The following is a 23,296-nucleotide window of genomic DNA, read 5'->3' on the forward strand; positions in this document are numbered from 1 at the left end:
AGCATCTCAGAAGATTCTGCTTTGAACCCCAACTCAATCATTCGGAAACCCTGCTGTACATTGGAATCACTTGGGAAATTTTAACAGCCACCCTGATGTTCAAAGTTATACACAATGCTAATTAAATCAAAATGTCTCATGTTAAAAAGAAGGCAGTTTTTAAAGCTCTTCAGGTGATTCCAACGTGCAGCAAAGTTTGAGAGCTACTGCCTGATTTGAATTTAGGACAACAAGCTGCTCCTATTTGGTGGGACCTTGGGCAAGTCAATTTTAAACATTCTTTTTCTTATCTGTAAAATGGTGTTGGATTCAATGTCATTTAGATCATTGGTCCTTTTCAGCAGGTAACTTCACATTCTGTGATTTTAAAATTATTTTAGAGATTAAAAACTTCTTGAAGCACTATAGACATAGCCATCTTAGATACTAATGTTACAGGCTTTTAAAAACATGCTAATATTATATAGACCTATTGTTAAATTCAGATTTGCCTTCCCTCAATTATTTGAGCCTCATTTTAGATGCTGTGGGCACATGGAAAAACATAACTTATGTTTCCTAATACACAGTGTCTGTAGACAACTTAAGAATACAGTAACATATATCTGAAGAGTTTTACTTGTTCATAAATATTTCATTTAAACTAATTGAAAGTACCTGCCCTTAATATTATACTGTGTAGTGTTATGCTGCATTATCGTTAGCACTGCTTATTTTCAGAAAGCTGTCACTGATTTTGTGTGTACCTAGGTTTACTAACATGAATTATGCAAAAGTTATTGTAAATGATTTAATTTGGTATAAAACACTTTTATCATTAATTTTTAGGAAATAATAAAACACGGATGGGTAGGAGATAGTTAATTAAATCAACTAAAGTGCAGGGCCTAACAACTTAAAAAAAACACTACTGTATGTCTTAAATTTAAGCATATGTACACATAGGTATAAACTGCATGGGATGAAAGGTTTTGTGGGTAGAAGAGCATCTAACAGGGAAACATGTTATTTTTATATATTATAATCATCAACAGAAACATGTCTTCTAACAGTGTATTGCCTAGCATTTTGATCCTCGTATTTTTGTTAAAAGACAAAAAACTAAAACAAGAATATAGTGCCCTAATGGTACTGTTCTGAAGTAGAAGATTTAAATTTCAGGGCCACTGGGATAATTTCTTCCTCCCCCCTTTTAAAAAAAGTTTTTAGACCCAACAAATGATAAAATCCATTGTTATGATTTTTTCTCTTTCCGTAGTATGGCCTTAGCAATATATTATCACATGAAGAAAAGGTGAGCTCTTTTAAAACCTTTCCTGTTATTCCAACTCATTCCTTTTTATAATATCAATCTCAGTGTTAGTTCATAGCTATAGACACCATAAGCTGTATTGTGCCTACTAAAATATTGAAGCATATTATTTGTGTTTTCTTTCACCCTTGAGACTCTTTAAGTCCTAACTTATTGAGAATCCTAAAGAATCTGTGTTTATATACTGTGTAAGAAATTAAAATTGAGATTTTTTAAAAATCTGCTTCTGGCTTGGATTTTGCTACCTCAGCACTATTGATACTTTGAGCTAGATAATGCTTTGTTGTGAGGAAATAAATGCTTTGTTGGTGCATTACAGGAAGTTTAGCAGCATTGATGGCCTTTACCCACTAGATGTCAGTAGTAAGCAATAACCCAGGTTGTGACAACAAAAATATTTTCTGAAAGCTATATCGTTAACATAAATAGCATTTTTTAAAGAAAAATAACTTCTCTACAATAAAAAGTTGAGTAAAAAGTGTGTCATGCATTAATATTATTGTAAACCTCTAAAGTTTGGCATAATAGAAGACAGATGGATTCCCTTCACAATATTTTTAGAGAAGCAATAAGATGATCAAGCTTTTTGCAAATATGTACTTATTAAAAGGTGTATCTTTAATGCTTTTAGATAATTGTGAGTGTTCTTTAATACTACCTCAAAATTCCCCTGTAACTAGTTTCTTAGTTACAGGGGAATTTTGCATATCAATACATTTATTCCATCAATACTCACTGATTTTTCTTGTGTAGTAAATGGGTCTTTCCCCCATGCTTCCTTGTGTAATAGTATTCATTGGTTATTTGGGAAATAATGGTTTATGTTTTGTTGTGTCAAAAACTCACTTTTGTTAGTATCACCATGTCTTATTAAGAGCTCTTTAAGTATTGAGAAGCTGTCGAGTTTACAGTAGGAGTGCGTTTTCCAAAGTTCTGGGTTTTAGCCTGAAAGCTTGACTATTATCATTGAGAAGAGTTATTCTCTTTTTTTGTTTAACTTTTATATTAAGTTCATGGGTATATGTGCAGGTTTGTTACATAGGTGAACTTGTGTCATGGGGATTTGTTGTACATATTATTTCTTTGCCCGGGTATTAAGCCTAGTACCCATTAGTTATTTTTTCTGATCCTCTTCCTCTTCTCACCATCTACCCTCCAAAAGATTTCAGTGTGGGTTGTTCCCTTCCATGTGTTAATGTGTTCCCATCATTTAGCTCTCACTTACCAATGAGAACATGTGATATTTGGTTTTCTATTCTTGTGTTAGTTTGCTAAGGATGATGGCCTCCAGTTCCATTCATATTCCTGCAAAGGACATGATCTTGTTCTTTTTATGACTGCGTAGTATTCCATGGTATATATGTACCACATTTTCTTTATACAGTCTAACATTGATGGGCATTTATGTTGATTTCATATCTTTGCTTTTGTGAATAGTGCTACAGTAAGCCTATGTGTGCATGTGACTTTATGATAGAATGATTTATATTCTTTTAGGTATATAGACAGTAATGGGATTGATCGGTTGAATGGTAATTCTGTCTGTAGGTCTTTGGGGAATCTCCAGACTGTCTTCCACAATGGTTGAACTAATTTACACTTTCACCAATAGGGGAACACTTATTTTTCATTGATGTAAAAGGCTTACTTTATTCACTTTTGAGAATGATAGTCAGTTGTACTTTTAAATAAAAACAATATTTTATTTAAAAAAGTGATTATTCAGTTTACATTTAAATCATTGTTTCTTTTTCTTAACACAACCATACTGCAGTAAGAAGAAGTGCTTCTTGTTAACTTTCCACTTATTCAGAGTATTAAATAGGAAGGCAAAGATTTAATAATACCATTAATTTTTACTGCTTCATCAAAGACATTCTTAACTAAATCAGGCTCTCTTGTTTAACTGTAAGGGGCTGTGGAGAATAGAATGACTTCTAGTGTAATTTGATCACCTTGATTTATGCTGAGAAACCTTGATTTATGCTGAAAAACCAGCTATTTCACCCACTTTTGCTTTTATAAAATCATGGCAAGTGTCACAGTGAGAAAGCAGGCAATGCCTTCATATCCTTTTAAAAATTATCTTAATTTATTTTTTATTTTTAATCAGTTTTCTCAGGCTGAAACAGTATTTTTATCAGAACAGTTTTGACTGCTTGGGCCTCATGAAAAATGGCCTGCATAGTATTCCATGGTATATATGTACCACATTTTTTATACAGTCTAATATTGATGGGCATTTATGTTGATTCCATATCTCAGGCTGAAATAGTATTTTTATCAGAACAGTTTTGACTGCTTGGGCCTCATGAAAAATGGTCTAGGGGATCTCCAGAGGTCCACAAAGCACATTGCAAGAACCATTGGTTTATTAAACAGGCAAAATGTATTAGTTGTATTAACGTCTTAAGTTCATCAAAGACTGGCCTGTTTGAAAATAAACAGACAGATTAAGTTTTTAATTCAAACTACTTAAAATACATAAATATATCATGAGAATCTAATACAGAGAAAATGATGATAAAGAGAATAATTATACTATTATCAGTAATTGATAGTAATTATTATATTATTATTAATACTTTTTAATTAGTAATTATTAAGAGAAAAAGACTAGGAAATCTGAATCTCATTCACATTTATTTATTTATTTATTTATTTTATTTTATTTTATTTATTTTTTTTTTTTGAGACGGAGTCTGTCTTTGTCACCCAGGCGGGAGTGCAGTGGCACTATCTTGGCTCACTGCAACCTCCGCCTCCTGGGTTCAAGCGATTCTCCTGTCTCAGCCTCCTGAGTAGCTGGGACTACAGGCACGTGCCATCATGCCCAGCCAGTTTTTTTTTTTTTTTTTTTGTATTTGTTGTAGAGACGGTGTTTCACTATGTTGGCTAGGATGGTCTCGATCTCCTGACCTCGTGATCTGCCTGCCTTGGCCTCCCAAAGTGCTGGAATTACAGGCATGAGCCGCCGCGCCCGGCCATATTCACGTTTATTAAAGTTCTAAAGACTTTACTGCCCATTACTACTGCTTTCTAAAACATTCTTGTGTTCCAATGTCAGGTTAGAGGAGTGAAAATACAACAGGTTCATTACCATGGCCTGTTAGGGAGGGTCAGTACTTACTGGCAATTCTGACTGGTTACTGTAATAAAAGACTTCACAGGACTTGATGTGCTGAGTAAGAAGAGTCCAGGAGACCCTCTGAAGGTCAGGCTCCAGGAGAAGGATTTGTAAAACAGTTTGCCTTGGTGAAGCAAAACAGCAAAACACACAGGAGGCATTATTTTACTAAACAGACATGTTTAGTAAATATATTAATCATTTCTGAATTAATTTCTTAAATGCACATTTTTACTTTATAGAGATGCAGATAAATCCCTCGATATGTTTGACGAGCAATTACATCCACTCACTGTATCACTTTTATTGAGGCCGTATTTTTCTCATAGACTTGTGTTTGTTTCACACTGAAGTCAAAGACATTTTTAAGTCTTCTTCCCCATGCCATGTTGCATCTAATCGTCTTATTTAAGAAGTGTTATAAAAAGGATGTGCTGGAATAAGAAATGACCTGCAGCTCTGGTTAATTAGTGAGCTAATGAGAGTAAATATATAATCCAAATAACAGAAAATGTATCTTTTAAAAAGATAATTGTCAGTAGCATCAAACAATATACATTTTTGTAAATGCCTTTAACACATATACATGATTTCTGTGAATAGAAATAAAAAAACAATGTAAATTTAAATAAATGGTGTACAAATTAAAAGTGTACTTCCTCAGGTACATAATAGCCACATGTGGCTAGTGACCGTTGTATTGAATAGTGCAACCTTAGAGCCTTATGATTACAGAAAACTAAATGTGTTTTTTCAAAGTTTGTTGCAGAGGAGAATGAATTATTGTCAGTAAGTAAGACTTTAAAGCCTAAAAGTAGTTTACATTTTTATAGAATTCTATGGGAAAAAGACTAGAAAGGAACATAAAAATTTTCTGAGCTTGAGCCCATTTTTTTCACTGAATGTTGATGAGTATTGAATCATTATAGTATCTTAAGATTCCACTGTTCGTATTTTAGAAACTAAAAGACATCTCCCCAATCCAAATTGTTCTAAGTGACACACAGGCACAAGTATGAATATTGCTGTCTTAAGAATACTTCATTTTTTTTTCCAACGGATACTTACATCACATCCTTTCTTCTTTCAGCAAGAAAAGATGCCAAAGGAATACTTTGAGTATGTTCCTGAACACAAGTTTATTTACAGATTTGTCCATGTTCTTTTTAAAGCCACAAACCTAACAGCTGAATTTGCAATAGTAACTTTGGTAAGATATTTCTTATTTATAAAGCATTTTTAGAAGTTGGTACTTGTACACAGGGTATGGTGCTGTTTTTAAATAAAAGTTGGCTTCTGGGCTGGGCGTGGTGGCTCACACCTGTAATTTCAACACTTTGCGGGGAGGCTGAGGCGGGTAGATTACCTGAGGTCAGGAGTTTGAAACCAGCCTGGCCAACATGGCGAAAACCCAACTCTACTAAAAATTACAAAAATTAGCCAGGTGTGGTGGGGGATGCCTGTAATCCCAGCTAATCAGGAGGCTGAGGCAGGAGAATTGCTTGAATCTGGGAGGCAGAGGTTGCAATGAACCAAGATCTCCCCATTGCACTCCAGCCTGGGTGACACAGCAAAACTCTGCCTAAAAAAAATAATAATAAAAAAAAAGTTGGCTTCTGAAATTATTATACAAACTTTAAGAGAAACTTATGAAAGCAAAGTAAATACACACATTCGAGTTGAATCATCATTACAGCTTAAAATGTTGCCATTGCGTTTTTCATAATAGAACCATTGCTATTAAAAGCAGCGGGAAAGATTTCTGATTTCCCCCCCACACATCAGTGCATATGCAGTGTGCACACATGCAAGGCAGGCGGAGGTGTTGGGATGGGGAGCAGTAAGGAGACGGATTCCAGTGGAGCTCTGAGTTGAGTCCCAGGCTGCATTCCTCAGGCAGTTCTCATGCAGGCTGTGATTGACAGCTGCTGCCGTGTCGTCTCTGTTCCTTGGGCCATGAGTCTTAATCTACCCCTGCTGATCACTTGTGCCTGCTTATGAAATTGCCCAGGAATGTGGTTCCAGTAGGCCTGGGGCACAAGCTTTGCTCGTTAGTCTTCCAAGCCATAGCTGTTTCCTTACATTTACATCATCCCTACAGAATTCCTATTGTAAAAATGTTAATAATAAATTCTATTCAAATTGTTGAAATTGTTTTACCCCTCTTCACAGTCAACCTATAGAGGAAAGTGAACTGCATGGCTGGGAAGGAAAGAATACTTAGGTCAATACTTACTTATTTACCATTCAATTAGAGTTTAGGAGAGAAGGCTTCTGATGTGCACTTGAGTCAAAGCCCTCAATGGGTGCTGGACCAGACACAGGCCTTTTCGAGGAGCTGCAAGTCATTTGGAACTCTTAGCACATGCTGGAGGGAAGCAAGCAGGAGCGGTGCTTCCGGATTTAGACAGATAGATGATGCTGGGGGGAAAGCTGGATTGGAAAAGGGAGAGTTTTGTACTCAGGCTAAGCTAGATGTGCCTTTTAGATAGCAGAGTAGCAGTGTCTAGTCATCATTTGGATATACAGGACTAGAGCATGAATTTGTGGTAGAGATGCAGAGTGAAGAGTAATAGCAGCTGTTCAAATGCAGAGTAAGTGTGTAGAATAAAATTGGACAAGCCAGGCATGGTGGGTTCATACTTTTAGTCCCAGCTACTTGGGAGGCTGAGCTGGGGGGGATTACTTGAGCCCAGTAGTTTGAGTCCAGCCTAGGCCACATGGTGAGAACCCATATCTTAAGAAAAGAAAAAATAAAGCCAGGTGTGGTGGTTCACCCTTGTAATCCCAGCACTGTGGGAGGCCACGACAAGAGGATTGCTTGAGCTTAGGAGTTCTAGAATAGCCTTGACAATAAGGTGAGGCCCCATCTCTACAAAAAAAGAAAGAGATTAGCCAGCCATTATGGCACATGCCTGTGGCCCCAGGTACATGGTAGACTGAGGCAGGGAGATTACTTGAGCCAGGAGGTGGAGACTGCAGCGAATCATGATCATCCCACTGCACTGCAGCTCGGGCAACAAAGTTAGACCCTGTCTTAAAAAAGATAAAGAAAACTGAGAGACGATAGGTCTGTAAGGACTTATAGTGAGTAAAGGACAGGCCCCCAGAGGAGTAGCTACTAGAATGGGAGGAGGAAAAGCAGGAAAGGGTAATAAAAGAGTTAAAAGAGGCTGTGGTCACAGTGCCGAATGCTGCCGAGAAGTGACTCATTCCATAAACACTCACTGGATACTGACTCTGTGTCACTCTTCTAAGTGCTGGGGTAGAAGGGAGGACAGGTTGAACACAGTTCTTGCCTTTATGAGCTTATGTTCTAGTGAGACACAAGTAGTTTTTCAGGTAGTGTCAAATAGCAGGAAGAGGAAGCAGGATAAAGGGATTCAGAGTGTTGGGGTGCTCAGTACTTTAGATAGAATGATAAGGAAGAGTATCTCTAGAGAGCCAACATTTGAACAGTGACCTGACCAAAGCAGTGAAGGGAAGGAGTGCTGGCATTACAGGCAGCAGAGACAGGAATGTGTTTCACATGTGTTCACAGAACAAACAGCAAGGTGACCAGTGTGGTCAGAGTGAGGAATAAGGGAAGCAGTGGACATAAGGCCACACAGGCAGGGCCACAGCTCACAGGGCCTTTTGGCTTCAGGCCATAGGAAGATGTTAAGGTTTTATTCCAGTTTTATAGGGGACTCATGTAGATCTTGAGCAGGGAAGTGAGTGCTGTTAATAAAGAGGTTATGGTGACTGCTTTGGGGAAAGTAGGCCATGGTTGGGAGGCAGATTGGAGGCAGAGAAGAGGGCTAAAAAGCAATTAGAGTGATACAGGTGAGCAATGAGAGACTCTGGCTCATAATCAACCCAGGCAGACTACCAGTGAAGGCAGACATAACAGGCATTGGAGACATTGCAGAAGGGTAACTCAAATGCAGGTATTTGGCCCCAGCAGCTAGGCAGATGGCAATGTCCTGTACAAGATTAGAAAAGGCTTGGGGAGTTGACTGTTGGGCTGGAGACTTCCAGTTTGTAAGTGTGAAGGCACCAGAAACCTAGGCAAGAGAAGTGTTGGAAGAGTAATGTCAGTGGGGCAGGCAGCGTACATTAAGGAGAGATGGAAGATGAGGAGCTGGCATGAGGGCATGGTGCTGTAAGCACCAATGAGATGACACAGCTGGAGGAGTAGTGGGGAGTGAGATGGGAACAAAGGAAACACAGTTAGATTGGGGAAAATCACTAGTAGAGAGGCACAAAATCTTCAAAAAGAGGTGATTGTAGGAACAGTGTTCTGCAAAAGTGGAATGGGATCAACTGCACTGAGAAAAGTTGGCATCAGTGGGGAAAACACTTCTACATCTGAGCTGATGATCATAACCTTCAGACAAGAAATAAACTCATATAAAATAAACTTTTTCCCTTTGTTTTGACATAAAGAGTTCAGGTAGCTCACAGACGTACTCTTCCGCAGAGCACCCTCTGAGGTAACACCTCCTCACAGCTCACCTTTAATCTTTACTCAGCTGTTCACTCTGCCCAATTCTTTGTAAAGCAGATGTTTGATAAATGTAAACTATCAAACGTGCTAATTCATGAGATTGTCTCACAAACTACTCGGCAGGCTTAGAGGAATCCCAGGGATGCAGAAACTGGCAGCTGTTTCCACCTTTAAACCAACAGAATTGACTAAGTTGCAGGACGTAAGAGAGAATAAATTTTCATGAAGTGATCATGAAGATGGGAAAATAGGGGCTGAGAGGAGGACCATTCTTTTTTACACATGTGTTTTTTATCAAGCAACTGACTATTGAGAATGTTTTACAACCCCGGAGACCTGCACCTGCCATGCTGTTCTGCACAGCGGCCACTGGGAGGCTCTCTTGACCAGCAGTTTTTTAAGCTGGCACCACAAAAAGGGTTTTTGTGAAAAGGAGATTAACATTTGCTCACTATCACATGGGTTTTACATATTCAAGCTTGACATACCTGTAGAATTTCTATCTATCTCCCAGCTAGGTATGAGACATTACATTTGGTAGGCACTTGAGTATTTCCTGAACAACTTCAATCCACACTGGTCCTTAGTGTGAGCTGCCTTTTATGAGGGTGAAGATGATGACACTGCCTCTCTTCATGGTGGCCTTGGCTGACATATGCAGGCATTCTTGTCACCAAAATTCGGCTGGAAATTCCCATAGGCAGAGTAGGCAGCAGAAGTATCTGACCTATGATTGTAATGTGGTCTCTTGCTTTGCCTGACCAAGCAAAGTATGTAGAGCATAAGAATAAAAGACACTTTCTGGTCAAAACCAGAAGAAATCTGTCATTCAAAAGAGTTCTTATCACAGCATTTAAAGTGAACTAAATCAAAGGCCAGTGCTCTATTTTGCAGATTTACATAGAAAGACTCTTAAGTTATGCGGAGATAGACCTTTGCCCGACCAACTGGAAGAGGATTGTCATGGGAGCCATTCTTCTCACCTCCAAAGTTTGGAAAGATGTGACTATATGGAATAGGGAATACTGCAGGCTCTTTGTGAACACTAGCATTGAAGACATGTGAGTTTCTAAGGTTTTTGTGAACTTTCTAACCATTTTCATTACCTTATTTGCTCCCATAAACGTAACACTTTAAGACATATTTTTAAAGGCTACAGTGTGCAGATAAGGAAAACACATAAAACCACATACTTCTTTCTATCCAGCTTTAGTATAAAAGTTCATATCTTTTCACTGTTAATGGGTAGGTCTTGGTGAGTTACTGTTGTAATAATCTGCTCTGCTCATACATGGCAAAGTATTTTTCTGGTGGTTTTTGGCAAATACTTCACAAGTGCACTACCAGAACAGCATGGTACAGTAAATATCTTTATGGCTTTTTAGAAGCTGTCTGTAAGTTCCAGTCTCTTTTTAAGGGACACATGACTGGCTGTTGAAATAATTGGCCACTCTTAAGGTCTAGGGCCTCTGGACTATGGAGAAGTTATAGCCTCAGCCTCAGTCACACATTGTGTATTTGCTTTTGCTGATGTTTTCTCCCTTTTATTTAAATGTCTGTTTTTTTATAGAAACCTTGAGATGCAGAATAGCCACAGATCCCTGTGCCCTCCCCATTAGGAGTGTTGCATGTGTTTAGAAATTGGGTTGATGAGTTTGCAGCTCCAGTATTTCCTTGAGGCAGTATGCAAAAAATTGCCCAGGCATCACACAATGCCCACCACACTCAAGAGGCTCCTGGGGCACTCATACTACCACAGCAGCAATCTGTGGGACTTGAGTTACCAAGGAGAGTGCGAGAAATCTTGCTGAGTCATGGGGTTGCTCATAGACGGTGCCAACATGATACTGAAACATGGGCTTCATGGGGGCTTTCTTCCAGTCTGGCCTTACGACTGTTGTAAAGGGAAGAGCCCTGGAGCTTGTAAGCAGGGTGAGTGAGGGAGGCATTTCCACCAAACACTCTAGCAATGTCCACAGGACAGTGAGAATAGCTATGTGGGTGACACTTAAGAAAATATAAAGGAACACCTGTTGCTGTCATTGAGCAGCATATGAAGATCAATATCATGACAGGCAGTGGCAAGAGTTTGTTTTTTTACATTTGCCCATTACTCCAGATAAGACTGCCATCCAGAATGTATGTGATCACAAAGGTGGAGCTTGACGGCTGATTAGAAGTCTCTGCCAATTGTTCTCCTCATAATAAATTGAGTAACTATCTAAATAAAAAAAACCTTTATTAGAACTAAAAATAGCTAAATAATTATAGTACCTGGTTTAAACTTTGTATCACTGAAAAAGGCAGTGAACACGGGAGGAAAGACAGTCTTGAGTTGCTGATGCCAGCCCTCCCTTATGTCCTAGCATTGGCCATGTGACAAGAAGAGAATCTGCATGCTTGGGGAAGGGAGAGCACAGCAGTGTGAGACTTTGCATTGAACTCAGTGCTGCGTTGTCATAGCAGAAAGCAAAACTGGGCGGAACTCAGCCAGTGCCCACCCACGGATGGAACATTTCTAGCCCTAGCCTAAAGGGAATCACCCATCCCAGTGGCTGAAAACTGAGTTGTGGAAAGCCTCACTGCTGTGGGATAAAGTATTCTGGGGTCCTTAATAAACTTGAAAGACTGTCTAGGCCACAAGGACCGCAACTCTTAGGCAAGTCTGAGTGTTGTGCTGGGCTTGGAGCCAGTGTATTTGGGGGGCATGTGACCTAGAGAGACAGCAGATGGGGCAGCCCAGGGAGTGCTGTACCACCCCTCCTTCAATCCTAGGCAGTGTAGCTCACAGCTCTGACAGAGACCTCTTTCTTCTGCTTGAGAAGAGTAAAGAGTAAAGAGGACTTTGTCTTGCAACTTGGATACTAGCTCAGCCACAGTAGGAGAGGGCACTGGTCAGAGTCATGAGGCTCCCATTTTGGGTCCTAGCTTTTGGATAATACCTCTAGACAAACCCTGGGCCAGAAGGGAACCTGCTGCCTTGAAGGGAAGGAGTCAGTAAGGGCAGGATTCATCACTTTCTGACTAAAGAGCTCTTGGACCCTGAATAATCAGCAGTCGTAAGCAGGTAGTACATGTCATGGGCCTTTATTGAGCCTCAGAGATCTGCTGGCTTCATGTGTGACCCAGCACATTCCAAACTGTGGTGGTTATGAAGAGAGACAACTTCTGCTTGAGAAAATCTGAGGGAAGAGTACAGAGGACTTTGTCTTGAGCTTAGACACCAGAGCAGCCGCAGTGGAGAAAAGCACCAAGTGGGCTGTTGGGGTCCCTGATTCAGGCCTTGGCTCTTGGATGGCATCTCTGGGCTTACCCTGGGCCAGAGGGGAGCCCACTGCCCTGAAGAGTGAGTTCCAGGCCAGGCAGCATTCACCACAAGCTGACTGAGAGCCCTTGGGCCTTAGTGAACATCAGTGGTGACCTGGCAGTACACCCCAGGGGATTGTGATGCTGGTGAACATGGGGACAGACTACTCTGCCTGGGTAATGGGGAGGGAAGAGTGGAAAGGTATTTGATGGTTTTAGTGCCAGCTCAGTCACAGTAAAATAGAGCACCAGGTAGATATCTAAGGTTTATAACCCCAGCTCTAGCCCCCAGACAGCACCTCTGAACCCATGCAGGGGCCAGGGGAACTTACTACACTTAAGCTCTCTGGCTTCTCTGGCTTCACTACCTGCTAATTGTAGAGCCTTGGGGCTTAGAGCAAAGTAGCTGGCAGCCAGGGAGTTGTTACAGTAGGAGCCTTGGGCAGTCACAGTGCTGTGTGGGCTTCAGATCAGACCCAGTGCTGTCCCAGGTGTAGTGGCCACAGGGGTGCTTGTATCACTCATCTTCGAACTCCAGAAAGCTCAGCACAGAAAGACTCTTTTTGTTTGGGGGAAAGTAAGGGAAGAAATGAGTCTCTGGCTGCTAATGCAGAGAATTCTTCCAGACCGAATCCAAGATCACTAATGTGCTACCTCTACATATCTGCAAGAACCAATGACATTCTTCATAGACATAGAAATAGAAAAGACAATCCTAAAATTTATATGGAACCACAAAAGACACAGAATATTCAAAGCTATTCTCAGGAAAAAATGAAAAAAACAAAACAGAAGGAGTCACATTGTTTGACTTCAAATGATACTCTACAACTATAGTAACCAGAACAGCATGGCACTGGCATGAGAACAGACACATAGACCAAAGAGACAGAAGAGAGAACTCAGAAACAAATCCATATGTCCACAGCGAACTCGCTTTCAACAAAGACGCCAATAATACACAATGGGGAAAGGATGGTCTCTTCAATAAATGGTGCTGGGAAAACTGGATATCCATATGCAGAAGAATGAAACTAGTTTTTCTCACCTTATACAAAAATCAAATCAAAATGCATTGAAGATTTAAATTTAAGACCTCAAACTATGAAACTAAAATAAGAGATTAGGAATATTCTTGAAGACATTGGACTGGAAAAAGATTTTTTAATGCTCCATAAGCACAGGCAACCAAAACAAAAATGGGCAAATGAAGTCACATCAAGTTAAAAAGCTTATGCATAGCAAAGGAAACAACAAAGTGAAGAGACAACCCACAGACTGGGAAAAGATATTTGCAAACTATCTGTCCAGGGATTAATTACCAGAATATATGAGAAGTGCAAACAACTCTGTAGGAAAAAAACTAATAATCTGATTTAAAAATGGGCAAAAGATCTGAATAAACATTTCTCAAAAGAAGACACATTAGCTGCTGATGGAAAATGCTTCTGGTTCCTGCTACAAGGGAGGCCTAGATGGGAAAATTACCGGCGCTCAGGAGGTCAAGGCTGTGGTGAGCTGTGATTGTGCCACTCTCCAACCTGGGTAATAGGGTGAGGATCTGTTTCAAAACTTTAAAATATACATACAAATGGCAAACAGATACATGAAAATATACTCAACATTATTAATCATCAGAGAAATTCAAACCAACACTACAGTGAGAGATCCATCTCACCTCACTTAGAATTACTTTTATCCAAAAGGCACGCAATAACAAACACTGGATAGGATATGGGGAAAAGGGAACCCTCGTACACTGTTAGTGGGAATGTAAATTAGTACAACCCCTATGGAGAACAGTTTGGAGGGTCCTCAAAACTGAAAATAGAGCTACAATATGATCCAGCAATCCCACTGCTGGATATATACACAAAAGAAAGGAAATCAGTATATCAGAGATAAGAGATACCTGCACTCTCATGTATGTTGCAGCACTATTTACAATAGCTAAGATTTAGAAGCATCCCGAGTGTCCATCAACAGATGACTGGATAAAGAAAAGGTACATGTACACAATGGAATACTATTCAGCCTTAAAAAATAATGAGATTCTGTTATTTGCAATAACAACATGGATGGAAATGGAGTATAATGAAATGGAGTATTAACTCATTATGTTAAGTGAAATAACCCAGGCACAGAAAGACAAACTTCCCATGTTATCACTTTTTATGGGAGCTAAATGTTGAAACAATTTTACTTGTGCAGGTAGAGAGTAGAAGAATTGTTACCAGAGGCTGGTAAAGGTAGTATGGAGGATGGGGAGTAAGAAGTAATTGTTAATGGGTACAAAAATGTATTTAGAATAAGATCTAGTATTTGATAGCACAACAGGGTGACTATAGTCAGTAATTATTTAATTGTACATTTAACAATAATGAAAAGATTATAATTAGATTATTTGTAACACAAAGGATAAATGTGTGATGGATACTTCATTTACCTTGGTAGGATTAGTACACATCGTTGGCCTGTATCAAAATATCCTATATACCCTATGAATATATAAAGCTATAATGTATGCACAATTTTTTAAAAAAAGACTATCATTTGGCCAGGCTCGGTGGCTTATTATGCCTGTAATCCCAGCACTTTGGGAGGCCAAGGCAGGCGGATCATGGGGTCAGGAGATCGAGACCATCCTGGCTAACACAGTCAAATCCCATCTCTACTAAAAATACAAAAAATTAGCCGGGCATGGTGGTGGGCACCTGTAGTCCCAGCTACTTGGGAGGCTGAGGAAAGAGAATGCCGTGAACCCAGGAGGCGGAGCTTGCAGTGAGCCAAGATCTCACCACTGCGCTCCAGCCTGGGTGACAGAGCGAGACTTCATCCCCCGCCCTCCCCCCACAAAAGCTATCATTCAGAATTACTACACTGTGTATATACAGCTGAAGTGAGGATGTTGTGACTAACAAAAGACTAGTGACTGTTGGTTGCTGTTGAAATGGCTGTTGGTGAAAATGACCACTTTGCTGATAGTGTAAACGAGTGATGATGGTGATGTTGCTAGTAGCCATTTTAGCAAAAGATGTGGCAGAAAATTAATTTGAAACAGAAGTACTTTGAAAGTTGCAGACACTAAACTGACTTTGATCACTACTGTCATCAGTCTGCAGACTGATTTCTCAAAGGAAACAAAATTTGTAATTATGAACACTTAGCTTTGATATAATTGCAGCTAAATTATTCTCAAAACTTGCAACTAAGCTGGCTGAGCTCTAGTTGTAGTTACAAGGTCAGGGAATGTGCAAGTTCTCACAGATGTGAGTTCCAGGAGCAGTGGTGTCAGAGGCCTGCTGTAAGAAAACCAGTTCTACACAATGCTGTTTGTGAATGTGGAAGCATCAGAAGCTATGCTCTGAAAAGGCTGCTTTTGTTTATGATCTTTGGAAACTGGAGCATTAAAACAAAGTTTTGAATATACATTTACCTTGTCTCCCTCCTGTTGATTATGCATAATAATCTTGTTTTGACTGTAAATTGGACCATTTAAAATGAGTGTCTATTGGGTTTTTCTTAAAACTCTTCAACATCTTCATGTCTTGTTGGAATATATTTTCCTTCAAAATATCAGTTAAACTGAGCAGCTGCTCTTAAGAAAATTTGCTGTGCCTGTAAAGGGTATGCTGTTCAGTCATTTAAAAAAAATAAACAAAAAAAACTAAGAAGATCCATATCCTGTAGGCATATGCTTATCTTCAGTAACTAAACCTCTATTAATAGGTGTAATAATTTAATAAAATATTGTATTTCTACACAGTCAAAGTGTGTTCATGGAAAAATGTGAGATAATATAAAAGAAATAAATACAAAAGTCCTGATTAGCTGATTATTAAAACATTGTCTGATTTACATTTCTATAGCCTTATGGTCATATGAACAGGAAATTGATGTTGGAAATAGTTTCAGATGGGTTTTCAGTCAAACAAATGAGAAAACTACATCTCTGCTCATATTTTAACTGCTCTTCCAGAGAACATCAAACATTTGTTGACTTAGCCAGTGGATAAGATATTAAAACTTTAAAACCGAGAAACTAAATATGTTGTTCAGGTATTGATTGTTTTTATACAATTAAGTCTTTATAGGGATTACAGTGAAAGTGGTTCTATATTATTTTATATTCATTTGTTTAAACATTTAACAAGAAGCCAGGTACACTGGCTCACACCTGTAATTCCAGCACTTTTGGAGGCCAAGGTAAGAGGATTACTTGAGCACAGAAGTTTGAGACCAGCTTGGGCAACAAAGACCCTGTCTTTAATTGAATTTTTCCTTTAAATTAGCCCAGCTCAGTGGCATGAGCCTGTAGTCCCAGTGACTTGAAAGGCTTAGGTAAATGGATTGCTTGAGCCCGGGAGTTTGAGGCTGGTGTTAGCTAGGATCATGTCACTGCACTTTAGCCTAAGTGACAGACTGAGACCCTGTTTCTTAAAAAAAAAAAAAAATAGGCGAGGGCAGCTCTATGATCATGTGACAGAAGGCTGCTCTCAGCCTTTATCTGTCCCACTGCCTTCAACTCATCCCCCACATTCTGTTCTGTCTGTGGGTGACAGAAGCTGAGCACCTTGGGGTTTTATTTCCAGCTCAGGAGAAACACTGAGTGTGTAAGTCCAGTGCCCTGCCAGAAGTCATATCATAAAGTGAGTTTAGTCTAGCCAAGATGTCTCTCTTTAATCTCTCTGCCTTCCAGTGTTTAAAGAGTATTCCTGTCCTGTCTAGTGACAGTTTCTCACCTTCATAATTTCAAGGTGAGTAGAAACTGGTGTTATGTCCTTTGACATAACCTCATGCACTGAGGCAGAGGGAGGGGATTCCCTTTCCCATCAAATGTAGCTTATGTATGTATTTGAGACTAATCCTTGTTGTTTTGGAGTTTTTCCTCCTCAGAAATAACAGTGGCTCTCCATGGATCCATTTGTTGCCATGGTGATGGCTTTTGTTGGTGTTTTTTGACTTCAGTAAGCCTCTTTTTGTTATCCTTGTGAAAAAGTCTGCAAGTTCTTCAGAGCTAATAAATGGCATTCATCATTCCTGTCATCTGATCACTATTGTGGGGCCTTGTGAGTGAGCATGGAGTCTGAGCTGTGCACCTGCACTAAGGGAACTCTCAAGAATGAGCCCCGAGTCAGCAGCACATATGCATAAGAGGTGGTCACCTTTCTCCTCATCCCAGAGTCAGGGTGCTGGATGCAGAAGGGACTGCAAGCAACTGTGCCTTGTTTGGACATTAGCATAGGAATCCTACTGGGTAGCCTTTATTTGTTTCAAAACAGAATTTAGAGACATCGTAGTAGCTCAGAATTATATTTTTAAATGAATTTTATTAAATGACAACAGAAAAAAACCACTACATGTTTAGTACATGAACTAAACTTATGTAGTATTGTTTGAAGGGTATCTACAAAATTCTCACCCTAATGTTTTCTTGCAATAGAAGTGAAAATATAAAGTGCAGAGACATTCTGTAACAAGGAACCACTGAGAAACACAAAATATTTAAAAGTTGTATAAAATTTATGTGCATTTTTGAGGATTATAAAATAATCAGTTGGCATCAGACTTTTCATTTTAGCAACATTTATAGAATTATTTTCTAGTGGGAGTTTTCACACAGCTTTTGAAAAATATGTTAAAACTGAAAACTTTCTTGTATTTTGTAAACTACTGGGGTTTCAATTCGGGGTGCTTTTTTATATTTATAAGGTCCATCTACAGCATGTAATATCATGGGTCTTTGAGTGAATATCAACTGAAGGCATTCTGACATTCTGTACATTCATAGGTTTTACCTCAGAAATGAGTTTTTTCTTGTCTTCAGGTGGAACTGGAATGAGTAAAACACTACCATATGTTTGTATTTATAAGGTTTTTCTTCATTGAACCCTTTTATGTTTTCAAAGAGAAATGACAAAAACCGAAGGCTTTACCATGTTTCTTAAAATTTTGTGGTTTTTCTCCATTTTAAATCCTAAAATGTCTTTAAAAGCAAGTGGGAAAATCAAGTTTATTATCACATGTTTTACATTTATGCTTTTTCCCCAGTATGAGTTTTTCTAAGTTTTCAAAGAGAACTGAGAAAATTCCAGGCTTTCCCATATTTATTACATATATAGGGTTTCTCTCCAATGTGTGCTTTTTCATGTGTTCTTAAAGAACTAGAACTTATAATTGCTTTATCACATTTCTTAACATCAGAATAATGTTTTTGAAGATAGCCCAGCGGACTAACATTGTCCCATGTTGGTTTTCTTGTGTTTCTCCTCCCACAGGAATGAGCTTGAAAGACAGTTTTTGCAGCTAATTGACTATAACGTCGAAGTTTCTGGAAGTGTTTATGCCAAGTACTATTTTGATCTTCGATCCTTGGCAAAGGACAATAGCTTGCATTTGCCAGTTTATCTTCTCAACAAAGAAAGGGCACAGAACCTGGAAGTAAGGCGATAAAGTCACTAAGGGGGGTTTTCTGTCAACCACCAAAGCCAACATCTGTGACTAGATTAGATTAAGTAGTGATGAGAAAAATGAAAAGCTCCAAAATTAACTTACATACTGAAGAGCTTATTTCCTGTATCATTTATGGTTTATACAAGAATCCACATTATTTAAATATTATAGATCTCTTCTGTGACCATAATTCAGAATATTTTTAACCAAATTTAATTCAGTCTTAGTGGTATTCTTTTTGAATCTTTGCCCTTTCAAGTAAGCATACATGAATAATTTCTTGCAATTCTATTTTAAATGATATCTGCATATGTAATGCACTTACCACTTTTGCCTGTTTTTTATTACTTAGTTTGCAAATTTATGTCATTTTATATTGTATGTATTACAGTGCAGCCAGTTCCATAAGTTTGTTAGGCAAAGCTTCAGTGCTTAAGCCAAGAGACCTACACTTAGTCTGTATAAGGTATGAGCGTCTCAGGTACTGGATGCAAGAAGTACATGGGTTTTACTGGAAATGGTAACTTTTGGGGGGCAAAGCAATATTTATGGTTTGTGACTTCTGGTTTCAGTTGTGAGCAAAGTTACAACTGAAATGGATGCATATTTATAATTAGTACTTTCTGTGGTACCTTAGAAGTACTTTAGAATAACATACCTTCTACCATAATTAATGTGCCAGGTTCTGCCTTTTGCTGCTTTAGTCGTTCGACCTCTTTGATGTTCCAGTGCACTCCAGCACACATCTGCTTCATTCAAATTTGCTTTGAGGATATAATAACTACTGCAGATTGGGTAGACTCTGAATAGAGTAATAAACTATAAATTTTCCTTTGCTCCAGCAATCTAATCACAGCCCTTAAAGGAGATTACCTTAGTGAGGTGGCAGGGAGTAGCATCCCCGGAACCTGGCAGTGCGAACCTCAGCCAAAGTAGCTGTAACTGTGAACTACCTAAAGGAGCGTCTGCATGTGTGGCTTATCATCAATGGTGCTTGTTAAAAGGTTGGAGCCCTTTTTAAAATTGTACCTCTTTTCTGTTTCATTTACTTTCTTAGGCTATTTCAAGGATGGAAGACACCAAAATCTTTTATAGTGCTACCATGAGAAGGTCCTTCAGCACTGATAATTTCATTAATCTTCAGCGCTCTAAAGCCATTATCTCTTGAAGGAAGAAATGAGGGGCTATATCATCTGAACCCCTCATCAAAAAAGACCGGAAAATATTACCTCTCCTGCTCAACAACTAGAAAAGTTAGTATTTTCAAAAGAAGAAAGATCTCAAAGTTGAGAGGCTTGTGGACAACTAGGATTGCACTCCACAGGAAAAAAATGGGATCTTTGCAGTGCAACAACTCTCGTACACTCTTCTGTCTTTTTAAACGTAAACAGGTATAAAAACTACTCCAAAGTGAAGACTTCTTGCCCACACATAGATATCTTTTTTTGTGTGTGGACTAATAGCTGTGAACTATGTAAGGGTTTTAAAACAATAGTTTAAATTTTTAGATTTTAGACATAATTTTCTGTTTCTTTTCTATTTTTGTTTTCCCCCAATATTGCTGCAGACGCATTTAAAATAAATGCAGTATTACTATTAAAACATGGGACTGTAACAACTCATGAAGCCACTAGAAGCAGACCGCTCATTTTCAGGTGTTGAAGGGTTCTACCTGCCTACTTTTACTATCGGAGCTGCTCGTCACTGGCAATCATTTTAAACAAAAGCTGATGGAGGACATTTGCCATTCATATCTTTTGTAAGGATTACTTCTTAGCATTTTAGCATGTTTGGGGTCACAAAAGAAAAACTATTAGTTATTGGTTACCTACTTGTATTAGGGTCCATGGTATGTTTCTTATAAACTATAATGATCCTTTTGTGTGTGTGTGAATTTTATTTATTTATTTACTTATTTTTTATTTGCTGATAAATTTTCTTATTTGTTCAATAAATGTATTGAGAGATATTTTCATAATGCCAAACCACATGACGATCCAGTGGTGATATAAAAATAATAATATGTGATGTGATCTGAAACTTTCAGGGCAGATTCTAGCTTTAATGTAGTGTTCTTAGACCCTCCAGTGCACTGCAGCTTATGTATATATGCTATAAACCTTTATAAAATACCATTCAAAAGTTTCATAGTATTTATTTTTTCTTTTTTATAAAAGATGGGTCTTACTATGTTGCCCAGGCTAGAGTGCAATGGCTATTCAGAGGCACAATCACGACTCCACAGCCTGGAAATTCTGGCCTCAAGCAGTCCTCCCATGTCAGCCTATCAAGTAGCTAGGACTACAGGTGTAGTACCACCGCCTCTGGTTTTATTTTGCAAAAATTAAATATTAAGCTTTTAACTTTTTGTTCCAGTCAATATCTGCTGTCTCCAAGAAATACTGAAACAAAAAATTAAAAGCTTAATATTTAGGAGTTGGGCATGCCTGTAGTTCCAGCTACTCATGAGTCTTAAGTCGGAGAATCACTTGAGGTCTAGCATTGGAGGCAGCAGTGCTCTATGATTGTGCCTGTAAATAGCCATTGCACTCCAGCCTTGGCAACATAGTGAGACCCTATGCCTTTAAAGAATTGCAAAACTAGATACATGTATAAGCAATATAATAAACTTTCCAATGATGTTTTGTAAATGTTTGTATCATTGATACTTTTACAAGTATCAAAGCTTAAAATTACACTAAGACTTTTGGAATTCTTTTATTTTTATAAAGTGCCCTCTTCTCTTTTAAAGTAGTTCTTAGCAGGGCTCTTATCTACGTTGATCACCTAAAATTATTTTCCCTACATGTGGTAAAGGAAGAATATGATCAGTGTTAATTTACGTGTAACAGATTAGAAGGAATTGGACCCTAATAGTAGCAGGTGATTAAACATTTTATTATCCCACCTGTTAGCCTGGCTACAGGTATTACATTTCATGTCCTGCTGTTTACAAAAAAGAACTTCCATAAACCTTAGAAATCTTACTTCATCAAAAATTATTGTTTATGGAGTTTAGAGCTTGGAGATTTAAGTATTTATTGCAGTTTTATTTTCAAATGATAAATGGTATCTATAATTTATGTGGTTTTTATTTCTCATGTTTACATTAAAATAAAACCTGATAAACTGTTTTAATTAAAATGTGACCAATGTGTTCATAACACTTGTATTTACATTATGTTACATATCTGCCTGACTTACATGGTTTAAGTCAGTCTTGATATGTCCGAAGACATTTTGATAACTTGCTTTCACCGTTCATAAGTTGGTTTGATTCATGCCTCTGTTTAAGATGTAATACTTGTTTTCTCTCTCTTAAGCTCTTTTCAAAGTGAAGATAATTTCTTACACTTAAAATCACTGTCCAGCCACAGTACTTAGTGGCACAGTGCATTAGATGGCATCTTTGAATAAATGGTTATTGTGCCTGTGAGAAAAAAGCATAATGTGTTATTAGGATATAAAATTATGTAAATATAAAAAGAGAAAGGATTTCCAGAAATAATACAGAATTAGAACAAGAGGTGTTTGAGGTATTCAGTTACACAGAAAAAAAATTGGAAGTACAAAAAGTAGAATTAGCGTTGCTGTACAGAGGGTGACAAACCACATAATTTGACTTTCGCACACTGTTTTCAAGCTTACATTTTAGTTAAAAATATATCAAATCAGTTAGGTTGCTTTTTAGAACTAAGAGTCTAGCCACTCAGCTTCAGTGATTCTCACTAAATCTTTAATTCTTTAGTACCTAAGGTAAAATCTTTAAATAACTTATCACCTTATCTTGATAAAGTGCTGACTAAAATCAATGATCTCATTTAACTTAAAAGAAAATATTTATAAATTACTGTTTATAAGAAAGTTTGCAGCATATAATATGACAATAAGCAGAAATCCTGACATATATGAGTGGTCAAAGGTTCAAAAAACAGTTTGGGAGAGAAGCACTGGACATGAATTTGTGACTTCAGGAGTAAGTCAGTAGAATAAAAATCAGTAACATTGCTCTCCCCTTTGGCTTGAATTCTAGAAGGCAACACAGTCATTTTGATAATTGGGAAATTGGGTCAACTTAGGATAAGAATATAAATGTCACTGAAAGTGGGTAGGTTTTCTGACAAATGTTATGTGAGAATGTGAGGTGGCAGGGAGTAGCATCCCCAGAACCTGGCAGTGTGAACCTCAGCCAAAGTAGCTGTAACTGTGAACTATCTAAAAGAGTCTGCATGTGTGGCTTATCATCCATGCTGAGCATGGAAACCAAGCTGCTGGTACAACGGCAACTATGGCAGTTTTCTTAGAGTTTGATACCTAGGAAATATTTCAACTGTTGTAATATAGCCACCAGTGAAATTTTAACTCCAGTATATTGTGAACTGAACTTTTACATCATTACAAGGAAAAGACAAAGATTTGAAATATACATTTGAACCAAGTGAAATTGCCATTCTTATAAGTCAAAAATGGTTGTCTAATGGCAATTTCATGTGGTTCACCCTAAGGTGACTGCTTAGAGCTCAGTGTTTCTGGAGAAATCTTATCCTGGCCCTTTCCTTCACATTTCCTCTTTATGTAACCTATATGCCCACATGTTATTAAAATCCAA

At 38.2% G+C, this 23,296-nt stretch overlaps 1 protein-coding gene across 1 annotated transcript in view; it reads left to right on the forward strand.

The window, feature by feature from the left end:
* LOC101128828 (cyclin-Y-like protein 2) overlaps positions 1–20,960 on the forward strand; it is a 67,160-nt gene extending 46,200 nt beyond the window's left edge. Inside the window, exons 6-9 of the mRNA XM_063701184.1 lie at positions 5,530–5,649; positions 9,823–9,989; positions 18,513–18,675; positions 19,745–20,960. Of these exons, the coding sequence (XP_063557254.1) occupies positions 5,539–5,649; positions 9,823–9,989; positions 18,513–18,675; positions 19,745–19,855 (552 nt within the window). The 5' untranslated portion in view covers positions 5,530–5,538 and the 3' untranslated portion in view covers positions 19,856–20,960. The remainder of the gene's footprint in view (positions 1–5,529; positions 5,650–9,822; positions 9,990–18,512; positions 18,676–19,744) is intronic.
* Positions 20,961–23,296: the final 2,336 nt, after the last annotated feature.

Source organism: Gorilla gorilla, chromosome 20 (assembly GCF_029281585.2).
Source record: "Gorilla gorilla gorilla isolate KB3781 chromosome 20, NHGRI_mGorGor1-v2.1_pri, whole genome shotgun sequence".
NCBI classification, from domain to species: Eukaryota; Metazoa; Chordata; class Mammalia; order Primates; family Hominidae; genus Gorilla; species Gorilla gorilla.